General features: G+C 44.4%; 1 protein-coding gene and 1 long non-coding RNA gene across 2 annotated transcripts in view; one reads left to right on the top strand and one right to left on the bottom strand.

Annotated features, from left to right (window-relative positions):
* The first annotated feature begins 2200 nt into the window (after positions 1 to 2200).
* The window catches only part of SLC35F1 (solute carrier family 35 member F1), a 226757-nt gene continuing 202814 nt past the window's right edge, over positions 2201 to 26143 (top strand). The window contains exon 1 of the mRNA XM_039731612.1: positions 2201 to 2709. Within this exon, the coding sequence (XP_039587546.1) occupies positions 2507 to 2709 (203 nt within the window). The 5' untranslated portion in view covers positions 2201 to 2506. The remainder of the gene's footprint in view (positions 2710 to 26143) is intronic.
* Positions 17785 to 18880, bottom strand: LOC120512853. The gene is made up of 3 exons (XR_005630144.1): positions 18812 to 18880; positions 18277 to 18479; positions 17785 to 17900 (listed from the first exon to the last, which is right to left on the bottom strand). It is a non-coding gene; the product is annotated as an uncharacterized LOC120512853 (long non-coding RNA).

Here is a 26143-nt window from a genome sequence, read left to right as displayed (position 1 = left end):
CAGGAACAGCATCTTGAGCAATTATTAAAATGTTAAAAAAATGCTGCTCTCAATCAGTGCCTACTGATTGTATGATGCAGTCCACTGCTGATAATACTAAACAGAATGCATCCTGTATAATTGCTCCTCCCAGTGCTTTTGTCTAACCATGGAAAAAACCCTGCATGGCTAAGCTGCAATATTAAAAGTATGAAGCCATGGGATGGTGTAATGCTCTGTGTGTGGTATGGCGTGGTGGTGAGACAAAGTGAAAAGTAATTGGAAACAATTTCATTGGACACAGCAAAAGTTTGGCATCGTATTTATGATGGACCTGCATGTGCAAGAAATCCATTTGTCACAATGGCAGCAGGGCTGTCTGCGCAGACCTACAGTTTTTCTCTGCATTGCCAAAAAGGGGGCTGCCAAATTAGGGGGCTGCTCTGAGGACAGGACCTCCCTACAGCCCCCCTGTTTATGGGCAGATCCCAAATTGGACTTCAGGTATGCATTCATTTGGTGCAATCAACGGGAATAAAGTTACACAAACACTGTTGTGCTGATCTGCTCAGCTGTCGGATTAATCTGAAATGGCCACTGAGCACCCAGAAGCAAACACATCTCTAACCTAAACCCTCTCCCGCCGCCACAGAGTGCTTCCAGAGTGCTCATCCAGCCGCAGTGTGGAGCCTGTTTAACAAAGGGCATGGGAACATTAGCAAACAGGTGCGAGAGGCGCGCAGGACACCGATGGGTGTGCGAGCTGGGAGATGCCACAGCGGGACCCAGGCGGTGCCGGCTCCCAGCACGGACGGCAGCACGGGGCAGCCAGCCCCGCAGCCAGCCCTGCACCGCCCCGCCGCAGGGCACTGCAGCTCCCGAGCCTCTTCCACTTCCAAGAGCTGCCAGGGAGAATGAACCTCATCGTCTCTCCACTTATGGAAGCATGTGGTTGCCATGGGGGGAATAGGCGAGAGGAGAATCTCTCAGTAGCATAATCCGATTCAACTGAGATTCGGCTCGCGCTGAAAACAGCTGGCTGTTTGCCCAGAACAGAGAATGAACTTTACAGGATTTCGAGTGAGCGAGCCCCGTCTTCAAAAGCATTCCTCTGGTAAAGCAACATGCTCCACCGGATCTCATCTGAAGACCTGTTAGACGGAGGCTGCTCAGGTACTCAGAGTAAACCGACATATTAAACATTGATATTGGCAAAAGAAACAGTTCCTATAAATAGAAATTACCGACCTGAAGCCTAAAAATTAAAAAAAAAAGAAAGTAAATTTGAGTATCACATCTATCTGATTTCCCTGGGAAACACTGCATGGCTTTACAGCCGCATTTCCCTGCTTACCATGAATGTTCATCTCATCTTCACAGCTTTGTGTAAGGTTCACACAAACAGAAATATAAACAAAAATAAGTAGAGGGGAACAGAATGGAAAAGGTGAAATTTCAAATGTATGTCACTTAAAGGACTTAGCAAAATTATCATGTAATATGTTTCAGAGAGACTTGATCGATTAAAAAGACACCTCCTCTGAGCCTAATTCAATTTTCGAAGTGAAATATCTTTATCTTTAGAGTAAGAAATATTGAACCCACGTTCATTCCATTTCTCTTTGGGGAGTCTCCCAGTATTTGAAAGCGACAAACACAACACTTCAACAAGCCTCGCCCAGGCATGAACTTCAAGTGCACTGTCTCTATGAAAAATGTATGGAGCTCTGAACTTTACAGCGACTGCCATGCCTCCCTCAGTCCCTTACGTGCCTCTGGCAGTGTAAGAGCCAGGGCGCTGTTCAGAGGCGATTTTTTCTTTACACTTTTCCCAGTTGGCTCAAGGCGACACCGGCCGTGCCGCGTTTCAGAAGACAAGTGCACGGCAACTCCCGGGTGTTCACACAGCACCGGCCAGCGCATGAAGAGCCGTGCCGCCCAGCCCTGAGCATCTCCAGCCCAAAGAAACAATCCCCCCAAAAAGACAACTAAACACCCCGAAGAAAACGGATGAGCACTTAATGGGGCAAAGTTCGGATCCCCGCCGACGTCTCCCCCTCTCCCCCCAGCGCGGAGCTCAGCTGGACGCCGGCAGCGCCCTGGGGAGCCCCGCGGGACCGGCCCCGGCCGCGCTGCCCCGGCGGCTCCGGCGCGCTNCGGGCCGGGCCGTGCCGCGGCAGCAGCCGCGCGTCGGGGGAGCGCGGGGCGGTGGCGAGCGGGAACAAAGGGGATCGGGGCGGCGCAGCGGCGGCGGCTCCGCCGGGGGGAGGCACCGGCTGGGCGCGGGGGGTGTGGGAGGAGGAGGAGGAGGGTCGCCAAACTGCTGCCACTTCGTCGGCCGTGAGCGGCACTCGCTGGCGGCGGCGGCAGCATCCCGCCCCTCGCTGCATGGCAGCCCAGTGAGGGAGGAGCGGGCGAGGGTCTGGAGCTGCCCGGAAGCCGAGGGAGCCAGCGCCGGCGGCAGCAGCGCCCGCCGCCCTCCCGCCGGGATGCGCCCCGCTCTCCGCTGAGGCGCAGCCCCGCCGCGATGCTCTCCCCCGAGCGCCACCGCCACCACCGCCACCCCCCGCCGCCGCAGCCGCCGCCGCCGCCGCACCACCCGCCGCAGCCCAGCCATGTCGTGGCCACCATCGAGAACCTGCCGGCGGAGGGCGGCAGTGGCGGCGGCAGGAGCGGCATCTCCGCGCCCTCCTCCAGCGTGCGCCAGAGGATCAGGAAAGTGCTGAACAGGTGAGGCCAGGGGATGGAGCGGGGCTCTGGCTACACGGCACGGTGCCGCTCGCCCTGGGGCGCGCAGGTCCCGAGGGCCGCCGTCGGAGGGGCCCCGACCCGGCCCGGTCTGGCTCGGCTCGGCTCGGTCGGGCTGGGCTGGGCTGGCAGCGCCTTTCCCCACAGAAGCCCCGGGCGGGCAGGGAGCGACGGCGCGGAGCCTCCCCCGGCCCATTGTTGCCTGCGAGGCGGCGGCGTGAGCGCCAGCCCGCGCCCTCCGCGCCGGTGCCGGTGCCGGTGGCACCTGCCGTGTCCCCAGGCACAGCTCCGCAGCGGAGCCCCGCGCCTCCCGCCGGCTCCCGCTTGCCTGGCCCGTCAGGGACAGGCGCGGGGCGGCGGGAGGAGGCAGCAGGCATCCCCGCTGCCGCAGCCCGGCCGGTGGCGGAGGCGCCGCCGGGGAAGTTGGAGCGGCGGGAGAGGGGAAGGGGCGATCCCCGGGGCTCCCGGCCGGGGTCCGCCAGCAGCGGCCGGGCGCGGCCTGATGCTCCGGGGTGGCGTCGTGTGGGATCTCTGCCCGGTCCCGAGCAGCTCCCGTGCCCCCGGAGCAGCACGCTGGGGCTGCCGGCGAGAGGCAGCTGGGCTCGCCCCTGCGTGTGGCTCAGAGCGGCCAGTGCAAAGATGGGAAAACTGCAGGGTACTCGGGAGTAAATTGTTTCACCGAAGGCACAAGAAAACGCTAGAACCATCTTAGTTAATCCTTTACGCTCCCCTCTCTGCCGCTTGTTTCTTTTGCATTGCGTTTGATTAGGGCAGAGGGTTTTACTACAAAAGAGTCCATCCAGTGCCTAACTGGTTGCTCTTCTCCAGAAGGAGCTCCTGTCTGAAAAGGCAGCTGGAGCCATCACTTCTGCCTAATGACTCTTACGTGCTAAACAGAGCGGTTGCAGCAATGGGATGGTGCGTACCAGCCTTGGCCTCATTGTCCCGGCGTCAGTTTCAGATTCGTGTAACATGGACGAGCTACTGAGCCCAGCTACTCTAAATGGGTGTATTAGGTTTGAAGATGAAGCTTTTAAATATTAAAAAATTACAATTCCTACAAGTGTTACACTGTTAAAAATACGTGAAGCTATTTGCTCTCAGAACAATTACACGGAATTAATTGTTACCATTCCAGGAGAATTCCCCAAACCTTCAGTGACACAGGAAATACTTATCTTTATTATTTGAGCATGACAAAGGTTGAAAAGAAGTTGAACCAAGTAAGAGGTGCTTCAACTCAGTTACACATTTCCTTATACCACATGCATTTTGCAAGTCTCCCTATTGAAAGATTGGCTCAATTCCTCAACCCGATAGTCCGTGTCATCTTAGGCATCCTGTGCTTGCAAGATCTCACCCTCCTTCTGCTTGGTCATCTTGAGGTGTGTGTCGGTCCTGAAACAAGACACTAGAGAAAAGATGTTTTCCCAGGGCCACCAGGAGAAACATGAAGACGTGGTGAAGAGATCATATACAAAAGCAATAGGCTCTCCTGTGCAAGGGTGGTAATAATGACCTCTGGGGAGTCATCAGATTGACCACAGTCTTCATGGAGGTGTTGGATTCATTCATGCAGTTTAAACAGTTACCATGCTTATGCATGTATATGACTGAGCTGTAGATAAAATGTCAAATCAATTTAAAATTTTTTTTAAGGGGGGGGGAAGGGTAGAAATTTGCTCTGGTGACCGAAGTTCAAATCTGTTCTGATTCATAAACTTGAACCTAGAAATGAGATCTCTCATCGCCCAGAAGAGCAGCCTAAGGAACAGGAGTCAGTCACTTTTTCATGATTGTGTTCTTACCTCCTCCTCAAACATGAAATAACCCTAATTTTTTTTCCAAATTTATGTGATTTATGGAGAAGGAGAAGACATGTTACTGAAGTGTTTTAATTCTTAGCCAGTCCCACATTCTGTATCAACAGAAATTTTTCAAAAGTTAGATTTCCTTAAGTTTCTTTCAATTTTGCATGGGAACTAATGTTTCCATGTAACATCACAGCTTTCATCAGTATTTCTGTTGATACAGTGACATGGATTCTGACACAATGTTTATATTTTCATTCTCTATGGAAACAATAACCTGAAAATACATGTGGGAAATAAAGAAATATGTATGCCATATCCGGAAAGAAATAGGAGACCCCAACAAACCAAACACTGGCTTTTCCAATTGTTTTTCCCCTGGAAGAGGGTAACACTTTCTCTCTGCTATCTATATTTTGTGTGCAGCATTTGCTTGACACCCATTAGTGGAAGGCTCCTGACTGGTTCGTTGTGCTTCTGTTTTCTGCTACATAAAGCAGGGGGTCTTCAGGCAGACATCAAAATAAAAAGGTTGACAGCAACTGGGGCTGCCAGAAACCTGCTTTTGGCTGATGGAATCACAGAATGGTTTGGGTTGGAAGGGACCTTTAAAGGTCACCTAATCCAACCCCTGCTGCCATCAGCAGGAACATCTAATCTAGATTAGGTTGTTCAGAGCCACATCCAACCTGACCCTGATTGTTTCCAGGGATGAGGCATCTACCACATTTCTGGGCAGTCTCTTTCAGAGTTTCACCAACCTCATAATAAAAAATTTCTTCCTTATATCTAATATTTTAATTTAAAACCCTTGTCCTGTCACTAAAGGTCCTGCTAAGAAGTCTGTGCCCAGGGAGGGGACAGACTCTGGTGTGGTCAAGGAGGAAACAACACATCAGAAGAAAGGACATAGATACTGGCAGAAACTGATCATTGTTTCTTTCTCACTTTCTTTGTAGCAGTTTGGTTACCCAGGCACTTGCTGATTCCTGAATTGCCTTCCATGGCAATTCAGAAATTAAAATTGTTTTACAAGCTATGGAAGCTTATTTTAACTTCACCTTCCAACCTCTCCTCGCTGTTCACTCAGTATATCTGAAGGTAAGAGAGAAACACTGGAACAACCCCTGCAGGGTATTTGTGAGAGAACACACTGAAAGCAGAGCTGGTTGCCTGTAAAAGTCTATTTCAGTGATCACAGCAAACAGTGCACTCTGAAAAAAGTTATCCATAGCAAAAAAGCAGAAAGTAATTAAAACACAAAAGTGAATGGTTGGAATTATGAAGGACTGGAGATGCTCAGCACAATTATGGGATTTACTGGAATAGTTTGTCTGTAAGTTCTGGGCTGTTAGTGATCGCGAACAGGACCTGCTGCAACAAGATTAAACTTGCTGTTATCCTTGAAGTACTTGTGGTGCTTAGGGATGTGGTTTAATGGTGGACCTGCTAGTGCTGGGTTAATGGTTGGACTCCAGGATCTTGGAGGTCTTTTCCAACCTTAATGATTCTATGGTTCTGAGTTGGGAGAGGATGGCTTTGAGTTGCTGTAGCAACTCAAAGGGGAAATATTGTGCTGCAGATATGTTCCTGGACCTGTGACTCACATCCATGGTCCATAAATCCCATCTGCAGGGCCCTGCCTGGTACCTTCCTAGTGACATTTGCTGAGCAGGTGTCCCTGACTGACTGTGCCCTGCTATGCTGCAGGGAAGAGCAAGAATAATGATGGCTGCTTGACTGCTTGGTTACTTGCTTCCCCAAATTTCTGTGAAGCCAAAACTGGACTCCACAAACTCTGTCTGTTTGTAGAGGACCACTTAATAAGCAGTGACTTAATTATTCCTCATCGACTCCCACCTCTAGTGGGGAGATAGAAAATAAATGATGTGGTTTGGAGTTCTGTGGTTCTCTGTGCCTCCGCCCCAGCAAGCACCTACGTATTTCAGGGTCCCAGCTTGCTTCATCTGGCTGCATTCCAGCACAAGAGGCAGCTTGTCTCCCTTTCCTGCACTCCTTGGGTGATCTGAAGGGCAGAGACCCACCTGGCAGATTCTCCTGTGGCCCCTGAAACCTTTTGAACTAATTTACAGGTTGATCTCACGTTGGGAACTGTGGTTGTCACCCCTTGAGAGGAACTGGACAGACAACAAACATTGCTGAAACACAGGGGGAGCAGGTTGCCAACTAATCTCTTTGGGGGATTATTGCAAATTGTCTCTAAATGAAAGCCAACAAGCAAGATACCTGCTTATACATGGGCATTATCTCTGTAGCCCTGGGCAGCAGGACAGGGAGGGAAAATGAAGTTTCTGCAAGCAAAAGGAGTTAATATCTTTAGGTACTATGGCAAAGTTATTTCAGCTAAGTAAATGAGATTATTCCTGGAAACAAAATATTGCATAGCTGTGTTGATGAACTCAGGTCTCCAGAGAAATGTCTAAGGCACTTCTATTGTATTGCTTTCCTTGACAAGGACTTTTTAGACAGCTGGATGGCACATGCATTTTTCTCGGTTTACCCACTTCTATCATTTAGACCTTCCTTAAGGAATACGAGTTATAAAGTCTGGCTGTGCCTTATCTTGCTGTTTCGAGGTTGTCTTCATGGGCTTTTTCTTGCTGGCAGCTGCTGAATGGCACTTTGTATTTCTCAGAATTTTCCTAAAAATCATATCAGAATATTAGAGACATACTCAACTTGAATCAGAAAATGGAATAAGAGCTATTTCAGCCATTCAGTCCCATCTCATCTTTTAAATAGCTTTATAGTTATGTTCTCTGCACTAGTGAATTGCAAAAGTTATCTATGGAGCAGTGTGACTCTCTCTGCTTCTTTGCTCACTTATTTACTTTGCCAAGTAAATTTCAGCCTTATGTAAAAGCCACTGCATGGTCTAATTCCTGTATTAGGATAAGGAAAAGAAAAATGTTTCTAATAAGTATAATTCATTAAATTAGGTAGAGATGTATTGAACAAAATTATCTGAAGAAAAGCAATTTAGGTTCTTTTTGAAAGAAAGCTTGTCTGTTTGGGTTCAGTCTGAGTAAAACTTTTGATTTTTAGTGTGTTACAGGCCCAATTCCTCCCTGATACTGGAGTTGAGGAACAGTTTGGCCCACTAGCTGACTAACTTTGAACTTGACCTGTGTGTCAAAGCTACTAACTCTTCAGGGATGGGAGCTGTTTAAATGGCCCTGCAAGCATCGAATGCTATAACCCAATGTGTTTTTTTTCCCTAATAACATGCACCTGCATAATAAATCAGACATAGGGATTTTATGTACCAAAAAGAACTTGGAGCTGAATAATAACAAAATTGAGATGATAAGTTTCATTGCCCCAAAGCAAAAACATCTTTCAGTTGACTGATCAGAGAGGCAAACAAACCAAATAATTTATGGCATTTTTCCTTAATGAAAAGCAAGTCAAGGATCAAACATATAATTTATGAATCCAAAAAAAGAGTGAGTATTCATGACCTTCAGTTGCTCTGCTTTCTTCTTCAAAACAAAAGAATTTGCTTCCTTGGGATTTTTATTTTTAAAAAGTACAAATAGCTCCTCAAAGTCCATCCAGAATAACAGTGACTGTAGAAAAATGAGCCTGAGCTCAATTCAGATAGCCACAGTTCTGCTTTCAGGTAAAAATATTTATACCATTCTGAAGTAAGTCAAAGAAAATGAGATCAGAGCATAAATAAAGCAACTAGGTTGGCTTTCTTGTGCCTGTTAGTACTATTCTTTTTGGTTGAGGAAGTGGGAAGGTCATATCTGCCTGTAGGAAAGCATCCTGGCAGAGGATAAAGAAATGAAGTGATGAAAAAATTGTCCATTCTTTCCTTTTCTCACTAGTTAACTTGTAATCACCATTTTGTAAGCAAACAACTTCTGCAAACTAGCTGTGTTCCCAATTATTAGGGTGCATAAGGGAAATAACGGGAGCAAAAGATGCTCTTCCTCTTCTCCAAACAACTTATTTCAGTGAATGCACACTTACGTATTGGCATGCCATAGCACACCCAAAATGCTTTGATTTAGGAGCGAAGATCAGCTAAAGCACAAAAAGCTTCCATGTTTTTGATGTAGCATGCCCTGGAAATCTGTCCAAGTTTGGTTTCAAAGTGTCTGAGTGTCATTTCCTAGCAGGTTTAGAAGCCAGGAATGGGAAGCTTTGTCCCTCTTCCCTTGTTTTTGCTCCTGGGAATTTGCACTTTAGGAGATACAAGCCTTGCTGGTCCCGTTCTGCAGTAGGGATTGTTTGAAGTGATGTGATATCCGAAGTGCACTGTAATCCAAACCCGACAGCCCCCATACTGAGTGGGAAAAGATTTCCCTAGGAGGGGCAATTCAGGAGGGTAGAATATGTGGGTGTCTTCTGTCTACCTAAGACATTCAAAGTGCTGCTACTTACTGGGTGCCTGTCTGTAAGTGGGAATTTTTGACACTGGCTGTGCTGTGGGCTTTGGGAAGGGGTTAGTGCCTCTTGAACTAGGGGGGTTTCAAAGGAGCAGCACCATAAATGGCTCCATAGAGAAAGCGGGAGGAATGGACAGAGTGGCTCTTATGGGATGGACAGAGCAGCTTTAATGTGCTAATGAGGGGAAGGCCAGATGCCAGCAGCGATCAGAAGGGCTCTTTGTGGCTCTGTCTCTTTGGAGATGGCTGGAGTCTCTGTCCTTATCGGGGTTGTTTCTGCAGGCAGAGGGAAACACTGGGGCTATTAGTGAGGTGTTCCCTTCCTTTAAGTCAGCAGATAGCCTTACAGATTAGCACTTGAATACTGATTAGGGCTAATTACCAGGAAAGCTTAGGAAAAAGAAGTTGCTGAAGAAGCTTGACAATAGAAACTACAAAAAATTAGTCCCCAAGCCCAACAACAACAGAAGTCTCATGCTCAAAGGCTTGTGAGCAGAGCTCAAACTCAGCTGAAATCACTTGTTGCAAGAACAGCTGTACGGGGACTCATAAATTACTATGACTGTAAAGTGTGTAAGTATTGGTAGTTCTGAGATTCATGTTGTGAGCTGCCTGCTCTACCTGTCTGTGCTTATTTATCTCTGTCATCCATCTAGCTGAGATTTTTACTGAAAACCCCTCAAGTTTTGAAGTTCGTCTTTCAGCTTTCTCCGACTTGGTTTCTCTTGTGATTTAAGAAAACATTTCTTCAATACATATTCAGTCTCGGTCATTTTTCTCGGAGACACCAAACGATTGAGGTAGCAGGTTTGACTCCCATGAACCACCTTTTCCTCAGTGCAGGAGGGAGCATCCCCACGGCCTGGCCGTGCTGGATGAGCACACCCATACAGCAACACTGCGCCCAACATCTGCAGGGAGTGTGCTGGCTTTTTGGGAAGTGCCATGGCACACGGGGATAGACAAATAATTTGCCTTGTGGGTGACCCTTGATCTCACCAGAAAGGTCTGTCCACAAATGATGCCATGCAGGCTCCACAGTAAAAAATAGGGATGCTTATTAAGCCAGTCTTCTGTTTATAGCTGATACAGTAACTTCAGTCCATAATTTCAGATTCCCTTTGGTGTAGTGGTCACCTTTGCTTCCTTACACTGCCTATTCCCCATGTAATATGAAAGGTCACACTCCATCTTCAGATAGGTCTGACCTGTGGCAACCTGTAGGAACTTTGGAGCTGGATAATGAATTTTCTCTTTTGCTATAACTTTTTTTCCTAACAGAAAATGTAGATGAGTCAAAACCTTCTCAAGAAGGGTTGGTCTTTCTTGAGACTGTGTGTTTAGTAAAGTTTCTTATGTCCAGACTAGATTTTTTTGGTTGGAGAGCAAGTAAGACTTCATGGTAATCTGATGATGGGAGTGCTTATGTAGGAGACCATGATTAACTCTGCTTTGCTGCATCCCTGAAGGCGGCTGTGAGCACTTGTACTGTGAGGTTCCCTTGGGATGAAGAACCTCAAAAAGGGCATGGTTTTATCTTGATGCAAAACATGAGAAACTTTGAAAATTAAAAGTTTGCAACTGGAAGATGCTTCCCCCCCACCCCCTCAGCTCATCTTCCAAGGCATTTCAGGCTTCAGGGCTCTCATTTACCAAAGCACACTATGCTTGAAACAGATTGCTGCATCTCTAATACAGATAAATGAAGTAATTTCTGTCCAGTAACAAGACCATAGCTCTAGTGTTAACTTCAACCTGTAAGCCAGTATTAGTTGATAATGGAATGAAAACAAAATTTTAAACATTTTTATTGATGTCCATTAGTTTACTTAGTCCTCTTTGGCATTCATTTGTCAAAGGAGCTGTTGTATGTGTGTATGTCCAGAAGTATGTAATCCGGCTGCACTGATTTTAAAATGGTGCTGTCTTCTGGGCCACATTTAGTCTCATTAGTTTTCTCATCTGGCAAGTGTTTCTTGATGGGAGTTGGCTTTTTCTGCTTTCCATTTGGTAGAAATGGAATATGAGTTAAGAGGGGTGTCAATCTTTCCCGCTCTTTAGCGAAATAGAGGAGAAACCGTTGACATTGTGGGAGGGAGATGCCAGAATTTTTTCCTGCCCTGATACCTCTTTATCAACTTTTCATGGCAGAAGAGAGCTCTGCAGCTCCACTCCTAGATCTCTCCAGCCTAATAACGAAAATTCTGGTCCTTAATGTAGCCTTGAGGTGGCTATCTCAGAGCTTTTCCAGGGAAGGGGGAGTTTGAGGGAGCTGGGCTGGGCTGAATTAGAGTGGTGCAAGGTAGAAGATGGGGGAATAATCTCTCCTTTTTGTTGAAGAGAGGAGGTAGATGTCTAACTCTTCAAGAGGAGGCCTGAAGTGAGTCACTGAAAGGTAGGGGCCAAATGCTCCAAGGAGGGATAAGGCATAAGCTGTACCCTCTATGATGCTTTCTGATTTTTACCAAGATTTCAGTCTTTGTCTACCCAGATGCCTCTGTGGCTTTCCCAGGGTACAATATTATTCTGCATGGATCTTTTGGGGTTTTTTTGCCCTATGATGGTGAGACAAATGCTGAAAAATTAAATTAATTACCTTGTGATTATTTTAAATCCTGGTACTTTATGGAGTTTAAACACCTTGGTATTTCTGGGCCTAATCTGGGCCATTTGCCTTCTGAAATCTCTTCTTACTTGAAGCTGAGTGCTGTAAAGAAACTAAGGGTTTCTTTCCTGTTGCTGCTTTCTTTTTCTCTCTCTGCTGCTGTTACAGACATGAAATGCTTTTGAATATGTTTTTTTTTAACTCCCTCCTGCCAGTATATTGAGGTCTGTAGGGAATGTCCAGGGTAGGTTGAAAGTGAGAAGGGACAGAAAACAGCAAGTAGGATAGGTAGAGTAGAGCAGTGAGCTGGAAAATATTTTAATGGGTATGGGATTTGATACTTGAAAGAAGTAAAACTTTAATGTTGTAGATATAATTTTCATCAGGCTGGGTATGAGGATTAAGTACCCTTAGGCAGAAAAACTTTACAAGCTTAATCCCATATAGTGGGGAAAAAGCCATCACAGAAATATAAGTAATGATCAACTGAAGTGCCTCCTTGTCCTGGTTTGGGACAAATTTGGAAGGGAATTTCCAAAGGGAAGGTTCCCTAAAGGGCAAAATTCAGCAGCCCTACTTGTTCTGGAGAAAAGTTGAGAAAACTGTTTATTTAACAAGTAAAGTATTCACAAGCATAAAAAATGAATAATATTAAACAATAAAACCTCTTGCTGTTCTGAAGAGATGGCAAATTCAGAAAGTCTTTCTATAGTTCAGAGAGAATCCTTTGTGGGTGTTTCTCAGCTCACTGAGTCCCTCAGGTGCTGGAATGCAGTGCCCTGGGCCCTGGACACTAGTGTGAGCTCCCGATGTGTTTTCCAGGTTTTTGGTCCAGAGCAGGTTTGAACAGTTCCAGGAAAAGAAAAAGCTACAGCCCAGGGAACTTATCTGCCTGAGCTAGCTAAAAAAACCTAACTAAAAAGCAAAGGAGAGCTCTCTCCTGCTGTCTGTCCATGCTGCAGACAATACAGTCTATGAGAAGGAAAGCTGAAGCTCTTATCTCTGTGTTTTTGAAAACACCATGAAAAAACTCCATTGCTTTTCCTTTTCCCCCTCTTCACTCTTGGATCTAGTTTTAAAGGCACACAACTTATTTCTGAGCTGAACAGATGAATGGGGATACAATTCAGCAACAAAAAGTCACCCCAGGACACTACTTTTCCTGCATAACCTACCAGACATGCACAGGTAACTTCCAGTCAGATTTTGATACCTGACCTCTGCTGTCAGGTGCCTGATGTGCTGAGTGGGGCACTGTAGTAAAAGGACTTTCAGCATTTGCAGAGATGCTGTCCAACTTGTCCCAGAGCAGACAGCACCTGTGGGTAGCCCTGGAGACCTTGTTCCATTGCTGCCTCCTCACATTCTTCTGCCAAAGCTGCTTTTTGCTCGTGCTCACCAGCAATTTTTGGCAGTGTACTTAAGGAGTTTCTTTTTGGGTCCATTCTGTGGTGGGGGAATCATGTCTTCAATGACATTCAGTAGATTCCAGAACATTTGGAGGATTTAATCTAGAAGAACAGGGGCAAGGTGATGTGATGGTTATCATGCATGTATGAAGGCACCTCTTACAGGCACTGAAAAGGAAAATTCCATGTGTTCTATCATTTAAACATAATGGTGATAGCACAACAACTGTGCAATAGCAGAAATGCCCTCAAGGACTGAGGCAGAGTGGTCAAGGTAACATGCAGTGCCATGATAATGGTTGAAGGGTTACCAGAAATGAAATAGTTACATTGGATTTGTGTTAACCAAGCAAAATCTCTGCGGTTCTGAGCTGGTCCTGCTCTAGAGAGGTTTCTTGAGTTTAAGAACCAAGTAATTCCCTTGTTATTCACTTGAAAAATTCTGTCTGTAACTGTGTGTAAGCATGTGATATCTTTTAGTTACCTAAAATCAACTTCCCATTATAAATAAATAAATTCTAGCTCATTCTAACTTGTAGAAGAATTTCTGTTAAATTTGATGTCTGAAATTGTCCATAAATATTGATTTGGTATGCATTACTGTGTTAATGGAACTTATTATTACTCAGCTAGATTAATTTATTAGATTTATCCCTACATTACAACCTATAGATGTATTGAGATATGAGCCCACAGAATCAATACCAATTTCTTTCCTCATTTATGAATGTTCTTACTAACATCCAGAACACTGTTACACTCAAGAGCATTTAGCTGCCATTTATTGTGAAAGAATGCACTCCAACAATTTTAAATTTGTCTTTTTTCTTTGTCCTTTAATGATTATTTTTTCCATTTATCTGGGCACTTGTTTGGACAAAATGCCAAGTATCAAGCTTCAAATGAGTCATGATCCAATCATTGGGTCTAGCAGTAACTTAGGTGTGCAAAACTAGGGCTCTGAGACCAGACCTAATCTTTGAGATGCATTTTGGCTGCTGTTCTGTGTGGCAGGCCCAAAGTGGGAGAGGGAACAAAGGTACAAATGTAACTTCTCCTAAGTTGCCTGCCAAATGTGCTGTATTTGCATGTTTTCCTTTGAGCAGCGGCCATGCGTGCATTTATCTTTCAGAAGCAGCAGTGTTTGGCTGAGGAGCAGTTGCAAAGACCAGCTGAAATGGGCAACTGATGTGCAGCTCATTCACTTGCTTCCAGAGCTTGAGCTGTTGAAAGCTCATGGTGGGAAGTAAAAGAAGTGGGGTCCAGAAGAAATATGGCGTTAGAAAGCTGTTTGATCACTTCTGCCTCTGCTGCAATTCAAGACTGGTAGTCAGCATTGATGGCAGGGAGAGACAAGTCTTCAGACAGTCCTAACACTGACATTTCTATTCCCATCACAGCTCCAGTGGTGTTTTGGGATAATGTCCTTCCTTCTTCTGGGCAGACCAGAAATATTCTGTAACTCTCAGGAAGAGAATTGCAGAGACTGTTTGGTCTCAGCCCAGCCTTTAAACGCAATTCTAAGCAGCTCACCAGACATTTATGTGGAGAAATTTATGTGGAGAGAAATCTCCAGCAGCTGCATATGCACAGAGATAACGTTTCATCCAGTGGTCTGTAAGGTGAAACTCTGTACAATTCACTCTCCTCTGGACAGTCTTTCTTTCTTATTTTCCAGTAAAAGTTGCTATATTCACTGAGTATGCTTCTTATCTGACCAGTTTTTGGCTTGTATTTAACTGTTGCTGCTGTAGCTGCCGCTTGTGCACCGCTGCAGTTACTGGGCATTAAAACCTCAGGCCTGATAGACGAAATACAGCATGCACAAAAGGATCAACCAGGTGATAAATGGGAAAAAAACCACCCCCCCAAAATATCATATATAAGTATGATGCAGAAGTAGGCATCAGAGTCAGAAAAGTGGTGAGTTGCCCCGTGAATACTGTCTGCCTGACCCAGCTGTGGGGTTTGGGACCAAAGCCAAAGCAGGGCAATTTGTGTCATCCTGACTGGGCAAGACTAAAAGTTACAGGACAGCTGATGGACAAAATGCAGCTTTACCAATGTGTGCAGTGCAGGACAGGGAGGGGTAGGCTTTTGCCTGTTTTGTTTTCAGGAGAAGCTGTATTGCAGCAGCAGATGAGGGGAAATACTGTGTTTTAAAGGTCTTGGAGAGAAGTTACATATAGTAGTTTCTGATTTACAGTCCAGAATTAGACACCAATTGGGTTTTTTTGGCCCTGGGTGAATCTCTCAACCTCGCTGGGTCTGGTTCAGCACCTGTAAAATGGGGACAATTAAACTTAACTACCTGGAAGAGTTGTTGATTAGTTAATGCTTGTGAAATGCTACATAGTGCTATAAAACAGAGCCTAGTACTCAGAAACATCTGGTTTACAGTTACTCTAATGCTTCTCTGAAACTTTATGGGCAAACTTTGCCAAGGAACAGAATGATTAATGTGTGCAATACATGAAGGCATTGGGAGATGAGGAACAGATAGCTTTTCCAAAGCATCTAACTTTCCTCAGGTACATTCTCTCAAAATATAAGAGGTTTCCCAAGAGCACCTGAAGTGGCCTGGGACTGAAAGCAGAGTCAGGTGAATTTGGGGCTGCAGAATGAGGCACTTCATGAATGGCAGAAGACCTCCTTGCTCCACTCTACCTTCTTGTTCTTATTCTTGACCCTGCCCAGCTTCTTCTCCCTTTGTTTTTCTGATGGAACTGTTTGCAAGGTACCATTGAAAAACAGGTTGGTGGTTTGATTCAGATGGATAAAAATGGGATAAAAATGGGGAAAAGTTACTGCCATTGTTGGTTTGTGTTTCCAGATGGATCTTATCTCCAGTGTACTTTATCATGTGGCTCCACACACATGGACTCTGAGGCTGGTACATAGTGGAGTCTGGGGCAGTTGAAATTCTCCTGACACTAGAGATGGTCCCACAAGCCATGTTACCCAGATAGAAAAGGTGACATCACAGAGCTTAGAAAGTGTGCTAGTGAGCTAACCCTTTTTCCTGCCTCCAAAGACAAGTTACACTGATTTCATTGGAGACATGCATGGCAGCACAGAGCAATCATTTGGTGAAAAGCTGATGCTGGCTGAAGCTCATCACGTTGTGTGTGAAACTCTGCTAACAAAAGGGACAGAGCTAAGAATGTGCTAGAGACTAGCTTGTAATAATTTCTGAGATTTGCATCTTGACTATTATTTGAGATACTTACAATGTGAATATGTGCATTATATGAATAATGCACATGCATACATATTGATTTGGTTTAATAGGAGACTGATTAAAAAAATATAGAAGCAGTGGTGGAGGGAAGAAACCATTTCCAAATCCATCATTCCTTCATTGATACCTAGAAATAATTAAGAGAAGATCACAAGTTACCTCATGTGAAGATTCAACTTCTCAGTCATTTTACAGAGCTGGGTAAGATGAACATGAGCTAAGGCTGAGAAATGAATTTGTTCTTAACAGAATATCATGAACTGCCAAAAGGAGGTTGCACTTCTGTCTCTTCCCTGCTCCTGGCCAAATTACTCCTTCTACTTCTGCTAAGCCAGGTTTGGTTTCCATCACAGGCAGATAACTAAAATCACAGATCATTAACCCAGCTGAAAAAAGCCTCTGTCGTAGATGGGTTTTTAGCTAACTTTTGATTAAACTAGTGCCTGGACTGATGATGAAAGGAAGGAGGCTGTGAGCAAGGAGCAGAGAGAAGTAAAGGCAGAGGAGGTGAGGAAAACAGAGATGGGAGGTAAAAGAAACTGGAAAGAAGGAAGGCAAAGTATATCTTTCTATGGTCTCAAGCTTTTTATTTGGCTCATCTGTATTGTAATACCATGCCTGACCTGACTACTTACTGCCAAAGTCCTTAGCTTCCTCCTGTCTTCTTGTTCCAAACCTTAGTATGATGTTCCTGTTGAAATGAACACATGTGAGACCTGTTGGCTATTGACAGCTGGTAAACAATCAGCTGTAGCCAATTCCTCACTCAGGTAGGGGGGAAGAAGTGTGAGTATATGCAGAGAGGGAAAAGAAAGTTGCCAGATACCAGGTAGTGTGATTGTGAGTGGGGGTGGTGGAAAAATGTGTGCTGTTACACCTGTAAGTACTTCTTCTTGGAGGTGTGATGCAGGCCTAAATTGACAGTAGTCTTTTTTGTTACAAGTTAAATTTATTTAGTTTAGGCAAGCCTGAGTTCAGTGACGATAGGCATTTGTGAAAACCTTAGTGTAAGCATACTCTGTGTTTCCCTGTTGATAGAAAATGGAAGGGGAGCCTTATCCATGAAACAGATTCTTTTCCACAGTAAATAAAAGAGCAGGCGCATGTTCAGCAGGTCTAAAATCATTATATCTGGTGTGCAGCAGTGCTCCTGTGTGCTTTGTGACTCACTTCTGCCTCCCTGCCAAGGTGTGCAGTAACTTCTTTGCAGTGGCTGACTAGAAAAATAGCCCAATCAGCGGTGGCCAAAATTGGTGGCCAGTGAACTGGATTATCTCCCTTTCCATGACAGCATGTGATGTACTATAGTATTCTCCTATAGTCCAGTGTGAATTGCTGTTTTTATCTGGCTGATGTGATCTTGGAGGCTTATTGCCATTTCCTGACCTCTTTCTTTCTGGAGCCAGCAGCCATGCACAAGCTTTCCCAAAACTGTGCCTCTGATCTGCAATCCTGTAACTTCAGTTACCAAAATAATTCTTTAAGAGCAAAATACCCACCAATCTGGCCACCTTAGGAATGGTCAGGAGATTGTACTGACATAGATTGCTTTCTGGAAGCATTTCTCTGTTAGTCCTGCTTCCCAAATTGATCCTGTATCCTCCTAGCTGTTGTATTTTCACTTGCAGTACTGTTGTATAGAGGTGCTGCACAGTTCCAATGTATCAGTTCACAACAACTTCTTCTCTCCTGTAGGAAGCACAGCTTTTTTTGTATTGAGAGCACCAAAACCACAGGTAAGGAGGAAAAGGGAGAGATCATCTTCAGACTGGGAAGATGTCTATTAGTAGGAATACAGGCTCTGTTGATTTTTAAAGAAAACAAAATAACAACACTTCACCCTTTTCACTCCCAGGAAAAAAACCCCCAAATCTCCAAAAAGCAAAACCACACAAAGAAATACCACCAAACCCAGCAACCTTGCTATAGCACATTATACAGTGATTTGTGTTTTGATACCAAAATGAGTGTGCAGGAAGCTAGGGAAGAAGCTTTCAGGTAAATTCTGCCAGTGTTTGAATCCCATTTCTTGGGAGTAGAGAAATGCAACACAACAAAAACTCACTTTGTCTGTCTGTGTTCAAGTATGCTTCTGTGTCATAAAAATAAATTATCATGTAGGGAAGGACCTGCTTCTTGCTGTTTTGGTGTCTCCTGATGGCCATGGCTCTGATCTTAGGCAGGCAGAGATAGACAATAAACTAGCTTGCAGGTGTGCTGTGGTACAACCACATTGGCTGTTTTTACAAACTCGGTGATGGTGATGTCCTGAAAGAGGGAAAGAAGACAAAAGACTTATGGTATGAGTAAAGAAAATACATCATCAATGCAGGAAAAAGTGGTATGTCTGTTCTTAAGATGAATTCCTAGCTGGACCTCAAAGTACTTGATAATCCCCAGTTTTGTTTCCTTTGCCTGTCCAACTCTCCTTTCTGCCGCCGACATGCAGCCTCCCTCCACAGCCACAGCAGCACTATGGTTTCAATATTTTCTGTAAAGGAAGGGGGAGTAAGGGGAGAGTCCCCCATGCCTGGTTAAGAGGGTGTATTATAGAGGATTAACTGTGCCCAGACAATGCAGCCCCTCGAGGAGCCCGTTACCCTTTTGAGATGCGTGTGTGGGTAAGAGGGCACACTGCTGTCCCTGTATCCCAGCCCAAGTGCGTGTGGTTCCATGCCCTGGTTGCTATGACAATTAATCGCGTCTTTTAAGGGCTGGTGCCGACTACAGATCCCTGTAAATTGCCTGAAAGACTAGTTAAAGCTGCTCCTTAGGCACCTTTATTTGCTTTTACTCCATAAAAATGGGATGGAGAGGTTTTCTGCTTCCTATTTGTAGAAAAAGCCAGAGTAACTTGGTATATGCTTTTAGACTGGCTTTCACTTTCCTGAGCATGATAAGACATGCATTTTTTTCTGAAGAATGCTGTAAAATAGACAGGGATGTGGTGCCTTCCAGCTCTGTGCGTGTAGTCTTCATGTGACCAGCAGATTGCGCGTGCCTGGGAAATGTAAGTAGTATAGTCTTCAGGAGGTGTGCATGCATTTTTTTTTTTGTGTGTGTGTTTGTTTGTATTGGAAGGTTTGCACTAGGCAATTAATGTGTATGTCTTTGGCTTTTCTTTGCACCTTAAAAAGAGCAACAGGGAATTACTGTGGTATCTCAACATACAGCAAGAGCATACTCTGTATTTGCCTGTTTGCCAAGGTAAGGGGAGAGAAATAGACGTTTCCCATGTCACTAGTCCAGAAACCTGAACAGCAGTGAATGCAAATATTCTTAAAAGTCTTCCTGTAGGTTAAAGCCCTGTTCTTTGGAAAGGCAGTCCTAACTCCCTCAGTACATTATTAGAATGGTTGGAAAAATATGTCCAGAAGTTTGAGAAGTTGTTTTCTTCCTTGAAGGCACTAAAGTCTCTGTTACCTTTAATATTGCTTCTCAGGGAAGAAAATAAACACCAAAACCAAACCCCATGAAGGGAAACAAGTTTAAAGGGATAAGTTATCAAATGCACAATATTCTCTCTTAACCTTAAACGAAAGGGAGGTGTGATTCAGCACAGTCTCTCTTTTTTTAATGAATGTCACCTTGATACAAACACATTAGTATACACAACATATGTCTGAGGAAACTTAAAATTGTTCTTACTGGAGACAGTGGGCAAGATGTTGGCATTGTTTGGTATGTCACATCAGAGTGAAATGTGCTAAAATAGATTAGGTAACTTTGATTATCAGAAATATTAATAGCTGTGCACTCAGTGCATGCTATGTATCCTAGTTTTGGGGGACTGATTGTCCCACTGGTCACAGAGACATGAATGTGTCCTCTGCCATCACAAGTGTATAATATTGGCTTGCTTTTCATTTGTAATTTCAGTACTTGAGGAGTATCAGGTACTACTGTTGATAATTAAGCTGTGGCTGAAGAAGTAATTGTGTTCCATCTTGTGTATGGGAAATATATATGATCTTTCAGAACTGGTCAAGCTGGAGCAGCTACAGGAGAAGCAATCAAAATGGACCCAACCCCCAGTCTATGGCTCTGCACCCATTACTTCTTTCCCTTATCAAAGAGTTTTAAACTGGAAGTGTGCAGGATTGCTGCTCAAGGCCTGCAGGCTAAGGTCTTGTTTATTCAGTTTGTATCCTCCAGGATCAGCTTTCCTGTGTGGAAGAACAAGAACCAGTTAAATAGCAGTACACTCCCTTCCTTCCTTTTCATGATGGAAAGCCCTTTCTCAAGTCTGCATTCTTTCTGGTCAGTGAAAGGCCCCAAGACAGGTGGTGTTTTTGAGGTAGTACCTGTTCAACTTACTAATAGCCCTGGAGGTACTATTCAGAGAGGAAAATAACATCCTCTGGCCTTGCCTTGCCATTGACAGTCAGAACCCCATCTTGGCATCTGGAATTGGTTGAATATGAGACAGAAAAGGTTTCAGTTCCTGTCATACGTGTAGTGGCTCTACATTGTGATGATTGTGATCCAAAGACCTGGACTTGTGTAAGCCCACACCCATGCTGCTGCCAGGACTATCAAACTATTAGCCTCTTGCTCCATTTTTCCCATGAAACTCTGTTCAAGCCAGTATCTTTTAATTTTTTTCCAATACAATGTGTTTGTTTGGGTTTTTCTCCCTTTAATGCGATGTAATAGTACAATGGGGTCCTTGCAATCAGCCCTGCACATGTGAGCAGTGCTTGCCTTGAATACATCACTGTGATTACACAGGCCCTGCTGCTGTGCAGTGCATCCTATTCAGCCATCACTGTGTATCCTTACAGAAGTCCTGAAACTTCTTTTCCTCCTTCTGCATCCCCTGCAGTGCCAGGACTCCCCTTTGTGGAAATGGTGGGCCAGGTTTTTGGGGCTTTTCTTGGGTGACGTTCCCCCAGGTCCCAGTGGGACTGTACCTGGAGGCTGGGAGGAGATAGCCTGCTGGCAGAAAGCTGAGAGGGCTCTGCAGCTGCAGGACCTTGAAGCCCAACAGAATGACAGATAGCAACTTCTTTACCTCTGCTGGCAGTGCAAGAAGAAACTTGCTCTTGTTTGATACCCCCTGAGTTCTCACTACTAAAACCCCTGCGTTCTCTACACTTTAAGGCCACCAGACATCTGGCAGGAGCCACCGTGGTGCATGGCAGGAGCTGCTGCTGCCACTTGTGTCACTGCTGCCAGCCATGGCCCTGCTCTGCTCCTGCAGGGTGATTTTAGCACAGAGCCCTGCAGCATTGTGCCAGCTTCATCTGCCCTGGGAAACAATTTTATCTTTGTCCTTTTAATTCTTTGTCTTTTGTGAAACACTAGTTAGTTGTCCCTTTTCCCCTGCTCCCTGTGTGGCTGCTGTTCCCTTCACCTGCAGCTTCCCCTTCTTTCTTCTCCCCAGCCTGGCTGCCTCTTTTTCTTGCCCTTCTCACAGAGGAAGATATTCTTAGGCAAGGGTCAGATGTTCAGGTCTCTCGGGGAAAGTACTTCAGGGTTCTGAGACAGAAATAGCACAGTGGCTTTAGGTGCCTGCTGGGAGGAGCCTCTGTCCTCTCCCCCAACTTCTTTGGGCTCTCATGGAGCTGTTTGACCCTACTTAAATGTGTAGGCTTGAAGGGGCTCTGAAAGGCAGAAGTGAGCTGGGTCTGTTTTCCCATGGCTTTAATCTGTTTAGAATGTCCTATAAAAGCAACGTGTCTAATTAAAAATAAAAGCAAATTTACATTAAGATTTTATTTTTTTTTTGCAATTGAAATTCTCTGATGTGGCAGCCATTGGATTGCAAATGATGTCTTCGTGGCAGCAGCCTCACTCACCTGCAGGGTTTTGCACTCCTGTTCTGGATTTTTCTGCTCAGGGCTACAGATCTTCCAGCTGCAGAGAAAATCGGGTGAGGCACAGAACCTCCTCTTGTGGAAGAGCAGTTTTAACATAGCAAGGGTATACATAAAATCAGCTATTTGTGGCTGGAAAGATTAATGCTGTAATGCGATAATTACAACGCAGTAGTATGAACAAAGAAAAAAAGCTTTAGTTTTAACCCATGTTCTGACATGCAGTCCCTGCCTTTTGAGCAAGGCATTTTCCAGATTAGCTTCTGGTTTTCCCCCTTGGATGCAAACACTAGCTCTTCATCAGGAGACTGGGGCTATTTAATAAAAAAGCAGGAAATATATTTATAGATGCTTCTAATTTGTATTGTAAATACTGGCTGGCAAAGAGAGCAAGAGGCTAGAAAGGCCATGGCACAGATATGGAAAAGTCTCTTCTTCTATCTCTCACTGCAAGCTCAGGAAAACATGAAAGGGCAATGTAATTGGAATGCTGTTGAATTATGTATAATACTGGCATCAAGTTCTCTATCAGTTTAATTTTGGTAATGCTTTCTTTCTTGCCAACAGAATAGTCTCTGTAAATAAGCTGCCTCCTTGTTTGCTTGCATGGCCTGATTATATACAATTACCCCTTGACTGTTATGACTTTTTAAATTAGTAGTGGGCTCAGCTGAGTAGGTATTCTAGGATTTCATCTGAAATATTCATTGCTTTAACTGACCACATAAATGCATGTGGTTCAACCCTAAAAATGGGAAAAGCCAGTCTGCTGACAGCTTCACTGCCTTCCTGCAGTTTTCTTACCACTGGAATTGCTTGCCACAATAAGAATGACCTCTGTGGTTTTAAGTAGAAGGTACCCTCTCAACAGAAGTAAAATGGAGAGTGTTCTATTAACACAGTACTTCTAGAGCTTTTACATTTTAAACTTGACCCAGTAACAGTAAAACAAACCTGGACAGAAGGTTTTTGTTCAGCCTCAGTTCCAGATGTGTCTGCTAGAGCATTTTTTTGCCTACTTGGCAACACATCCACATCCTCCTTAACTTCTGGAAACCTCTGTTCCATGCCTCAGCTCCACATCTCTGAGGCATTGTTATCTTTACTGCTTCAGAGATGGAACACAGTTTTCTCCCTTGTCTGAGGGAAATAGCCATCTACAAATGCAGTGGTCTGGCTGTGATATGATAGACTAATACGTGTATTCATCAACCCAGATAAACTAGATTGGGATTCAGATTTCAGGTTACAGCAATTTTGTGCAGAGTGTTGTTTGAACAAGGAGACAAGAGTTGGCAAATTCATGTTAACTGCAGTTAATGACCCTGAAGTTTTAGTTTTAAATATTTGATAAAGGTTGTCTCCAGCATGTAGAAAATAAAGATCACTATGGAGCATGTTAGCAAAAACATGTGTTTTGTAGTGAAACTTCCAGTGTTTGGCCCTACAGATCTTGGAAAAATCAATACTTTGATCTTATCTGGTATCTGAAGAAGGTAAAGAAATAAGAATACAATTCCCAAGTGTCTTGGTTTCTGTGTGAGGTGGTGTACTCACAAAAACTAGCTTCACTACAAAATTTGCCTGTTCACTATGTGCTATAGTAATAAGTTTAACACACGATTTATTAGCTTCCTAAATAAAATATTACTTCTCTGTATTTTGAGTTGAATTTTGGTGGATGTTCTAGAATAAAAATTAGCCCCAAAATGCACTGAAAGAGATTTGTACCCTCCAGTATGTCAAAGATTGATTTAGCCCCCCCAAGCTCCTTAGTTTTTAATTAACTTTTTTCCTTGCTCCCTTCACTAGAAGTTCTTGTGATATCATCTTTTTCTGTGAAGCCCTGTGAAGCTCTGTGTGCTCTTAGGAAAAAAAGGTTATATTTATTTTCTGGTAGGGACACTGAAGGAGGCGAAAGAACACGTACTAACCAACCTCATGTACTACTTATTTTTATTTTTAAGGGATAAAATCTGAAAGTCTTACTTCTTTCTGTGCTGTAGTAGAAGGCTTTTGGAGCATCTCAAAAAAGGCATAATTAGAACTAGTAGGATAGAGGCAAAAACTAGGTAGTAGAAAGCAGGATTCGATGGAGGTGTCTATGTGTGTGTGGACTAATCTTTCAGAAGAGGTATCCAAACTAAATCATAGAAAGCCCTCCCAAACCCATTTGGAAGAAATAATTCTCTGCTGATGGGAGGAAGAGAGAGGTACAGATGATATAAAACATCCTTTGTAGCTCTGATATCGATAGCTCTTTGTCAAAACTGACATTTTAGGGTTATTAAAGAGAGGCATGAAGGATCTGTATAAGAAGCATCAGGTCTAAATGTGACTGTGGCATGCTGTTCACTGTTTCCCTTGGCACAGGAGTACAGTTTGTCACCCTGTGGCCAGGCAGGTGCAAGACCCTGAGCTGCGGACTCTGGTTGTCCCCCTAACCCTGGAGCAGTGATGAGGAGCGGGGTGTCATCCCACATCGGGCTGGCCTTGCCTGCTGGGGGAAGGTGCTGGGGAGCAGAGCGGCGCTGAGGGCGGCGCGGTCCCCTCCTTTGTGGCACCTGAAGCGCGCTGAAAGAAAGCCTCAATGAGCCTCCCCTCCGCTAGGCAACGCGGGGAAGGGCGCCTGGAATCCGCTGGGTCCATTGAGAAAAGCCCGCCTGAAAGCACGGTGATGCCTTTGTGCGAGTGCATCCAGGCCTCCGCCGCCCCGGCCCTCTGCCGCCGAGTCTGAGCCACTGGGAAGTTGCCTCTTCGGGCTCGCTTTGGGGTTTTCAGTCTCTTGTGTTGAAGCAATGTATCCTCACAAAGCACTGCGTGAACTCGGGGGCCCTTGAGGACTTTTCCATAGAGTTATGAGCATTGGGAGGCAGAAACCTAGCAGAGACCTGCTGCATGAGGTAGTGGAACAGCGTTTTGTGGCTGCTTTGAAAGATTAAAAAGACCCCAACAACCTGCCAGACAAAAAGTAGTCGTGTGGTTTTTTAATTTTTATTTATTTATTTATTTTTACCCACAAACAAAGATGTGAAACAATGGCAATGTCCTAGTAACCAAACAATAAATGAAAGGAGTGTGAGGTACGTGTTTCTTTGCCTACCAGCCTGAGAGCAAATACTGCATCTAGAACAAAGGGGTGAAATTTGACCAAATTAGCAGAGGAGCGCTGTCTTGAGGTCTCACTTTCCCCACTCTAATTATTATTTCTTATGGAAGCCCCAGTTGTGCTCCAAGGCTGTGAATGAGTGGAATTTTTCTTCCAAAGCACATAATCCATCTGCTTGGCTATGAATGGAGAATTGCATGTCTTTCAAATTACCACACCAACTCTCAACACATGACAATTTTCTGAGATTTGCAAGTGGAACTCTTAAGTTAGTTTGAGATTTAAATGGAATTTTAAATTTTATTCCTTTGAGCCTCCTCTGACTGCTTCTTTTTCATGTGCAAAGCAGAAAAAATAATGCAGAGCTTGCATTTTTTTTTTTCCTTCCCTTTTTGTTCTTTCTTTTTTCCTCCCCACTGTTGTAGGGCTTGAATCCGTGATGCTTTGACCTTCAGCCTCATGGTGCTGATGGATAGAGGAGGCTTGGGAAGTGTTCCTTGTAGACATATTTCTGTTGTTGTAGACACAGAACTGCTGTGTAGAGTATACATCTTCATGCTGGAATAGAGGAGGAACACTTTAGTTCCCCAAAGGTCCGCCAAAGCAAAAAATGGTGAAGAAGTAAGCATAAAGGAAGGTCCTTTTTTTTTTTTTTCCTATCTCAAGATGCCAGTTGTGGTGCAGCCATAAGTTTTACCATCCTTTCTTCTTGATGCAAATGTTGTGTTTTTCACCTAAGCAAACTCAGCTACCTGAAGGAGACTTGTCACAATCAGGAACATGAGTTATTCCTGTAAGCTGGGAAGTGCTGACAGCTGAATAATTTTCATTGATAAATTGCCAGTGTGATTTTTTTTTTGTTTTAAATTTATGTACTCTGAGCTCTGAGTTTAGGTGTATTTTTAATAAACACATGTGCCTTCCCCTCTTCTTTGTGGAAGAGTGAGAAGTGACCTGAGAAGCCTTTTTTTTTTTTATGGCTTAAGTTAGATGGGATGTATTCC

The sequence above is a fragment of the Passer montanus genome, unplaced genomic scaffold, assembly GCF_014805655.1.
Source record: "Passer montanus isolate IOZ18808 unplaced genomic scaffold, ASM1480565v1 scaffold79, whole genome shotgun sequence".
In the NCBI taxonomy this organism is placed as follows: Eukaryota; Metazoa; Chordata; class Aves; order Passeriformes; family Passeridae; genus Passer; species Passer montanus.
This window is presented reverse-complemented; position numbering and strand designations above follow the sequence as displayed.